The sequence below is a fragment of the Tachypleus tridentatus genome, chromosome 7 (assembly GCF_004210375.1).
Source record: "Tachypleus tridentatus isolate NWPU-2018 chromosome 7, ASM421037v1, whole genome shotgun sequence".
NCBI lineage: Eukaryota > Metazoa > Arthropoda > Merostomata > Xiphosura > Limulidae > Tachypleus > Tachypleus tridentatus.
The window spans coordinates 57230769-57240097 of NC_134831.1; the positions used below are offsets into that span (position 1 = coordinate 57230769).

A 9329-nucleotide genomic window follows, 5' to 3' on the forward strand; every position below is an offset into this window, starting at 1 on the left:
TTAGCGTTTGAGGAACAGTTCAGTTCGAATTGGCAGAATAACAACTGAGCATCCAGTAAATAGAAAATTTCAAGTATATAAAATATTATTAATAATTTAAGTTCTACTCTCACTTAACCTCTACCCAAATAGTGGATCATTTTGAAGAGCTAAACTATCATGCGGTTAAACCTTAATCCTAATAACTCACAAACAAACGAAATACCATTAGAGTAGCAGTTAATTCCGTTAATTACAGTTAGAGTTAGTTGTATATTTTGAACAAAAACTGCGTAATTTCATTTTTTTTAGTTCCAGACATTGAGTATTACAACAGACAAAAAATAAACTTACTCAGTATTGGCAGTTGACAAGTCGGTAATATGAAGATTAATGTATTCAATTTCATAGCTTTTACCTCAGCGTTTCTAAACATCTGTAATTCTATTAATTGCAAGCGGAAATACTAACTTTAATATGGGTTTAAAAGGTATGGCTCTTAATAAGAAAAACAAATAACCACCTTCAAAACCATTATTCTAACAGACAAGCGCTTTGAAGTGATCACAGTTTTGCATTTATAGAAACTACAAAGGAGATTAGGCTTCATAAAACCAATGAAGTTATGTCTTGTACGGTGGAGCCATTGTTTTGAGCAGGACACAAACTTGTGTTAAATACTGGTTATTCGACTGATTACTCTAATATATTATTATTATTACGCATTATTATAACTATTAGCATTAATATAGTTAGATTCACTCATGAATTAAAAGGAGACGAACTAGTTTAAACTGGAGTTGTGAGTTATAAGATCTAAGCCACATTTACGGGATTATTTTTTAATTTATTATTGTCCAACCTTTAAGATTGTGTTCCTGATAAAGTTGTAGGCTGTAATTAAAACCTGGAACGAAGCTAGATGTGAGGTTGCGACATTGGTCACCCCAAATTTTTAATACATGATACAAATGTGGAATTCAAATAGCCTGTACATTTTTATTTGTAAAATTAATAGACTCCCCAGAATTTGTAGTTAACCTGAATTATACATGGGTTTAACTACATATATCTAAAGCTTTTATAGTTTAGCTTTTCCCACTTTAATTTCGTAATAACCCCCAGTGTCCATACAAAGATGTTATCATCTCATAAAATCGTATTGTTGGTTTCAAGAATATTTCTGCAACAGAACAATATAAAAAGTTTCAAATACCGTTTGTATGTTTGTTTTTGAATTTCGCGCAAAGCTACTCGAGGGCTATCTGTTCTAACCGTCCCTAATTTAGCAGTGTAAGACTAGAAGAAAGGTAACTAGTCATCACAACCCACCGCCAACTCTTGGGCTACTCTTTTACCAACGAATAGTGAGATTGAACGTAACATTATAACGCTCCCACGGCATGTTTGGTGCGACCGGGATTCGAACCTGCGACCCTCGGATTACGACTCGAACGCCTTAACCCGCTTGGCCGTGCCGGGCCCTTCAATTACCGTACTCGATAATAAGTTTGTCTCATTTTTTATATAAAATATTAAATACGTTACCTCAGTATTAACATTTTTAATATTCATATGCTCAGCTTGAAAAATTTATTGTTATGAAACAAACAAACAGAGAACTATATTTTTGTAAGTAATCATTTTTCAAGCTTGCTTTAAAAGATTGTGGTCTTTAATGTTAATGATATAGCAACGATTAAAATATGTTTGGTGCTAGTTAGTACATTAAACGTTCAATTATATGATTTATAGTAATTTAAGATCATTGTTTTCTTAACTTATACTTGACTATTTCTTGCTACACTAGTCACAAAATAAAAGCTACAGTATTTAAAATCTGAAATACAGATTGAACTCACTAAAGTAGTTCTTCCAAGCCATTTCTGTGTGTTCTGTTTCTCCTTGGTACAAACGCATGTTGCGAACGGGATCATGATTTCCGGAAACTGCTGGAATTTGAGAAGTTTCTTCGATTCAAGTTAAACAGTTGTTTTCTCAGTTACGTCTTTAAGTTTCTGAATATTTTGATTAACGTAAACGCTAATTCTAATAAAATGTATTCAAAGCTAGTGCATTGTTAAGCCCTGCATAGCTCCTAGCTGGATTGAACGAACAACATGAAGCGGCCTGAAGCAGGGAGTCCAGATAGTTTTGCAAGCGGCTTCTCTTCCGCAGCACGGATGCTCCAAGGAGCACGTGAGAAGTTGGAACTCTCCACGTTTGCTGTCTTTTCGAGCTACTTTCTTCTGTGTCTAGAGATCTCAAGAAAAACGAGTAAGCGTTATTATTTATATGTGCAAACAGGATACATATAATGAATTCCAGTTAAACGTAACCCCTGGGAATTACGTGTTCTTTCTTGGGTCATTGTGAACTTGGTTTTGCTGCGGTATACTGAAAATGAACCTATCAGCGACTCGCGAGCACTTACTGTCGAATCTAGAGGGCGTTCTTATTATAATAATGGAAAAACTAGCTAACCGCATACATTTTTGCATTTTAAAATTCAAGATCCTTCGATGTAGTATTAAATACCTTGCAAATCACTTTGGGAAAACTCCATTATTTTGCTTCTCAGTTAATTCAAACAAGTTGAAATTTCAAGGAATATTTAAATTAAATTTCCACCAGTTCTTATCATCTCTCTCATAACTAAATGTGCATAATGTTTCAACACGAATTTTGGGTGATTTCAATTAATCTTCGTTCGCAAATATATCACTTCCGAATGAAAGAATAATTTAACCTAACTGCAATAACCCCAAACTCGAGAACATTGTGAAGACTGCAGATATTTTCGCTTTGGTTTTTGTGTTCGAGTTTATTATGTGATCCAGTTATATCAATATCTAGTTTATAATAAGTTTCGTGAGGTAAAGCAAATTTTAATATTAAACCTATACATACATAGCACAGTCTATACAAAAGTCATTAAAATCATTGACAAACACTTTAATACTGGATATTTCTGTGTAGTAATAATTACCATATCCATATGTGATACACGTCCAGTGATATTAAATGTTTGTGTGTATGACCCCAACTAAAACCGATGTTGTAGTAAGTTTAATAACATAATAACACAATTTGTATTCAAAGTTAGCAACCCAAAGAACACTACTACTATTATTACATAAACAAATTTTCACCACCAGGAAGTCTGAAAACGTGTTCTAGTTGGAACCCAAGAATGTTACTGAAGTATTATTTATATATAAGTCGTTATTACCAAAAACAAGTCAAGTTACCTAGTGTATCTGTTTACGGAACAGTCTTACCACGAAATAATTCTCATAATGTAAAACAGACCCCATTAATAAACTCAGATACCCAAGCATCAGAGTATCAAAATACTCAGTCCACTAATAGGCTGCACGCTAGCGAATGATTTATGGGGACTAGTCCCTCCCAGTGAGGTTGCCTTTCTCTTGTGTGTGCTTTTTAAAACTAAGGTTCGTTTCGATTTTCTTTATCTCCTTTGAGAAATAGAGATAATGAATAAATTTTAATTCAACAGTGCGAAACCGCAATACGTTTATTTTTATCATGTTTGTGCTTAAAGGTGGCGCTGATAATTTCGAAACAAAATAATCACTCCTATCGGTAAATCTGGTAGTTAGCATACAAAATGAGTGTAACCCATGCAAACTACTAAGATACTACAGTTTGTGTTCTGAATATTATTATAATGTATGGAAGCTTTATATGGATCTCTGATACATATTACAGTTTCTATACAAAATAATATAACACATAGTACAGCTTGCATATAAAACAGCATAACACATAATACAGTTTGTATACAAAATAGCATGGCACGTAATATGGTTTGTATGCACAACACAATATGAATTGTACACTCGATTCACTTTCTATGTAAAACAGTAAAACACATTGTACAATACAACTTATAAGTAAAACAGTATATAAAATAGTACAGTTTGGATGTAAAACAGTATAAGACATTATATTTTGTATGTATAGTTCGTTTATTAGATACTATAATACATATTACAGTTTCTATGCAAACAGTAGAACTCTAGTACGGTTTCCATGTAAAACAGTATTATAACAACTATTATTATAACGTCGAACATCTTGACATTCGAACGCGCTAAGATAGTGCAGTGTCACGAAATAGTATAATTTCTATATTATAACACAGGATAGCCAAATATAAACTCAGTATACGTTGCAATTTTCAGAAGCATGTTTTGAACTATGTTGAAAATGGTCATTTGTGTGTATCGTGAGTTAGAAATAAATGTGATGATAAAGTTTATCGAATAGATATATACTTTCAAAATGATTCTTAGAACAAAAAATGTGTATTATCAAATATAGAACGTCATACCTTTTTCGTATGCTGTAATTTTTTTAACATAGTTAATACTATCAAAAACTATTTCCGTGTGATAGTTACATTTGTGGCAGACATTTTATGTTGATTTTGTTTTGCCTCATAATAAAGGTACGGTATTGAAACAGGTTTATTGCAACCATAACCATATATTATATTTATTATTTGATCATAAAAAATAAACATTTTAAGTTTCAAACACAAAACTTTGTAGAAACACATATAATATTTCTTTTTTTTTATTACTGGAGATACCGGGATAGATTTTTATTTTATTTTAAACCCCACAAGGACCGTGAACACTTTAAAACAACGAACTACGTAATGTTTCTACGGTTCTAGCCTAACAGAATAGTACAATCCTTTCCAGGTTTTTTTAAAATGCATTCTGTAAAAGGCGTTGTCTACAACACTTCAGAGGTAGTCTTTATGTCTTGTATGTAACATTCCTACAACACTTCAAAGGTAGTCTTTATGTCTTGTATGTAACAATCCTAGAACACTTCAAAGGTAGTCTTTATGTCTTGTATGTAACAATCCTATGACTATTTTCATTGCTGCTTGACCTTTTCAAACTGTTACTCGTATCGTGGTAAATATCATTCCTCGGTTAAGTTCGGCATACCACGTGGCGCTGTAAGCTGTCATGATTATGATATAAACTATACAAATCGAACCTCCAATAAGAAATATTCTGGACCTATACATAATTTATTCTTCTGCCACAGATTATTTGTTAAAAACTGTAATATTCTTTTTCATATGTGCGCCAAAGCAGCATTGACTTATTTTTTTATATAAAGAATCCTAGTTCAGGATAATGTACTTTACCAAATACGTATATATATGAAATATGAGTAACTAAAATGCATATTAAACTGAGTAAATCTTCGAAACAAAACAAATATATTTAGTTCTTCTGCAAACTTTGTGTATAAAAATCTAATAACAATTAATACAAAAGTACACATTATGAAAGCAACTACTGTTCATTCACCAAAAATGTAATTTATTTCTAATTTATCATCGAATTAGCTTAAGCCTTTCATCCTAAATACGTGACCCAAACTTTCTTAATATCAACAAAGCATTATTTGTGATTTCGTTTTCAGTACAGGATCTATATATTTGTTTTAAGGTACAACACCCCACTTCTTCCATGGCTTGTTCTTCATGACCAATTGATCGACACTTATGATCAATACACTATTCACTGCCTCCCATCACGACCACACTCTCAGTTCTTGTTTCTTCTACCCAACCATAAAATGGATTGATAGACGCTAAAACCGCCAGTAAGTTTCAATTTTTGTAAACAAATTATTACGATTTAATCTGAAAAAAAAAATGGAACGAAAATCTTTTAAAATATAAATCGTTTACCGTTACTCATTTGTATACGTTTGTTTTAAGTTTAAATTCTTAAATAAAAGGAATAATATTGATACAAGTTATTTTGAAATGGAACTTGTGGCTCTATAAAAATAAACAATATTTATTTAAACTCGATTTAAAAAAAAAAAAAATCCCCATTCCTGTTGCTCACATTTCAGCTTGAAGGCTTATAACGCTAAAATACAATTCTGCTGTGGGATATCTCACTAAATTAAACATATGTCTGCAGGATTACGATGCTAAAAATAGGGTTTCGATGCTCGTGATGTGCAAAGCAAAAAATATTGCCCATTACGTAATTCTGCGCTTACCAAGAATCAAACGTGCGTTAGGCAGAGCGCAGTTAGGTTATTATGCAGCTTCGTGCTTGACAACAAAACAGGAAGTGTAACTACTTTTGAGCTAAGTTTACCTAAAGATGCTGTTTTATATGTTTACAGGATGTTTGTTTGTTTGTTTCTGAATCTCGCACAAAGCTACTCGAGGGCTATCTGTGCTAGCCGTCCCTAATTTAGCAGTGTAACACTAGAGGGAAGGCAGCTAGTCATTACCACTCACCGCCAACTCTAGGGCTACTCTTTTACCAACGAATAGTGGGATTCACCGTCACATTATAACGCCCCCACGGGTGAAAGGGTGAACATGTTTGGCGCTTACAGGATGTATAGTTTCAAAAACGTTTTCATATTTTACTTGTAATTCTGTGAAACGTATTCAAGACTGTACTCACTGTCAATATAATGACCTAGCGGATAAAATATATAAGAATATTCTGGTTATTTTATGAAATATTCTTACACAAAGGCAGTACTTCAATAATAACCATTTTTAATGATTTAATTTCTGCGTTAAGAACTCCAGTAAAAAAAAGTTATAATAGCTACAAATTGCAGTTGAATAATCGAATCTATCATTATTCGATACTTGTTTTCATTTGTTTTCAGGTTATGGAAGGTCAGTGACGTGTAAACATAACCTCCAGTGGAAAAAGACTGCATAGATATATACGTACCAAAGTAACTGCGCTGTGCAGTGAAAATAAAATTAGAAAATGCATTTAAATTTATGCACGAATCTATTCGTGTGATAAGATTCTTTCAAGTTAAAAAGACTAAATATATAGTTTTCTTGTCTGTGAAGTAAGGCCCTATTTAGACTCATGAAACTAAAGCTAACTCTTATTTTTACGGGAGGAAGCTCTATTGATTGGTCTCAGTTGATGACTTATTATTGAGGACGCTTGTCTTGTAACATTAAGTTGACGTTTGGAAAAAAAACACACAAAACACGTTATGTAAAACAGTACTCTCGCAGAATCAGTAATAAAACAACGTGTACCATAAAAACATTTGCTCGATTTTTATTCTCATAACATGTGTAAATTTCGCTCAAGTAAAAAAGACTAAATATATAATATTCTTGTTCGAGAAGTAAGGTACCATTTAGGCTCACGAAACTAAAGTTAACTCTTATTTTCATGGAAAGAGGGTCTTTTTGTGTTTATTGGTATTCGCATGTATACAAATATATATATAAAACATGGAATAGATTGGTAAGAGATCCCAAATACTTGCGTGTAGACCTATTACAATTCTAAGATAAACATTGAAAGAAGTGTTTGTTGATATTTATTAAAAAAATACGTATTGGTATTAAAAGCATAATTTGTTTAATTAGAGACCATGAACATTCATATCCTTTTGTGCGTTTGTTGTTGTCTTTTGTTGCAAAATAACATTTTTCCCGTAGCGAAGAAAACCAATGTCTTGTTTTTGTTGTCTTCCCATAAGCCCAGCGGTAAATCGGAAGACTTATAATGCCAAAAGCTAAGTTTCGCAGAGATTTTCTTCGTGTGCAGTTGATCACAAATATTTCATCTGTAAAAATATTTGTGTAATTAAAAATTCACCTATATATGTAAATTCAAGCGGATAAGTATAATTGTTTGTTTGTTTGTTTCTGAATCTCGCACAAAGCTACTCGAGGGCTATCTGTGCTAGCCGTCCCTAATTTAGCAGTGTAAGACTAGAAGGAAGGCAGCTAGTCATCACCACCAACCGCCAACTCTTGGGCTACTCTTTTACCAACGAATAGTGGGATTGACCGTAACATTATAACGCCCCCACGGCTGGGAGGGCAAGCATGTTTGGCGCGACGAGGATGCGAACCCGCGACCCTTAGATAAGTATAAAAAACACATTTAAGGTTATAAAAGGTTATATAAGGTTATAAAATTTCCTTTCCGGAGTTGTTAAAAATGTATTTACTAGAATATTTTTCGTTTTTGGATTATTTGTTACAAGGCCTGTTTATTTGAGGTGTAATAAGATGTCATGTAGTAGAAACTAATGTAGGTAAAATGTAATTGTGAAATCAAGAACATCCTTAAGAAACGCTCTCAAGTTTCGATACCCGTGATTGAAACAGCACAGATATTCCATTGTGTAGCTTTGTGCTTATTAACAAACAAACAATTGCTTGTGTTTGTTGGTATTTATGTGCAAATAAATATATCTATAAAACATGAAATATATTGTAAAAAGTCTCATATATAGCATTGAATGTAATTCATATATAATATTTTTTTCTGGTTATATCACAGAAAACGTTATAATGATCCAAACAAAACGTATATGAGCTTCCAACATTGGAAAAACATTTATTAATGTATAGCCCATCAAAACAAAAGCATTATTATTATAAAAGGGTTCACCTGTCTACCTACCTTTGTATTTATACATAAAACTTATGAATTCTAGTAATTTTGTTTCTATAATCCAGATGTTTTACTTTACACAAAAAACACTTCTGAAAGTTTGTGAAAATAGTCGTGGAAAGGAAACTATCACACCAAGAAAAGTAATTTTGTGCTAAAATTGGTTTCTGTGCCTCTTTAATAAAAGAAGATTCCGTTTCAACACACTACGGAGAATTTTAATATCTTATCAGAATCACGTGGAAATAAACCCTCGTGGAGAATATGGTAGCCTGAGTAGCTTAACGAAGCACGTGAGGAATAGTGTGTCGTTTTTAACATAGGTACTTTATTCTCTAATGGCCTAAATGGAAAATTCTATATTTCTTTTATTAAGATTACTTATTAGATTTTTTCTAACAGTATTGTTAGGGACCCTTCTTTTACGCTTGTTAGCATGCATATATAAAACAGTTCTATTGAGCAAGAGTTTAAGCCCTATATGTTAAGAACGTTGCCATTGTGTCATATATTTCATTCTTCCATCGTTTAAATATCTTAACAAATTTTTAACAGAACGAAAATATCAAATAGAAAAACAGTAACTTAAGTAGTGTTTTACCAAAATAATTATTTGAAATAAGGTATACAGGCTTTGCTACAACCTAAAAGTAACTTAGAAATTATAAAACATACGATTATTTGAAGTATAAATTTTGAACGGTTTGTTTGTTTGTTTTCGAATTTCGCGCAAAGATACATGAGGGCTATCTGCGCTAGCCGTCCCTAAATTAGCACTGAAATACTAGAGGGAAGACAACTAGTCATCATCACCCACCGCCAACTCTTGGGCTACTCTTTTTACCATCGAATAGTAAGTTTGATCGTTACATTATA

The 9329-nt window shown here is 32.5% G+C and overlaps 1 protein-coding gene across 1 annotated transcript in view; it reads right to left on the reverse strand.

Annotated features, from left to right (window-relative positions):
- LOC143255731 (high affinity 3',5'-cyclic-AMP phosphodiesterase 7A-like) overlaps window positions 1-2358 on the reverse strand; it is a 114759-nt gene extending 112401 nt beyond the window's left edge. Inside the window, exon 1 of the mRNA XM_076511866.1 lies at window positions 1842-2358. Coding sequence (XP_076367981.1) covers window positions 1842-1916 — 75 coding nt within the window. The 5' untranslated portion in view covers window positions 1917-2358. The remainder of the gene's footprint in view (window positions 1-1841) is intronic.
- Between the last annotated feature and the right edge of the window lie 6971 nt (window positions 2359-9329).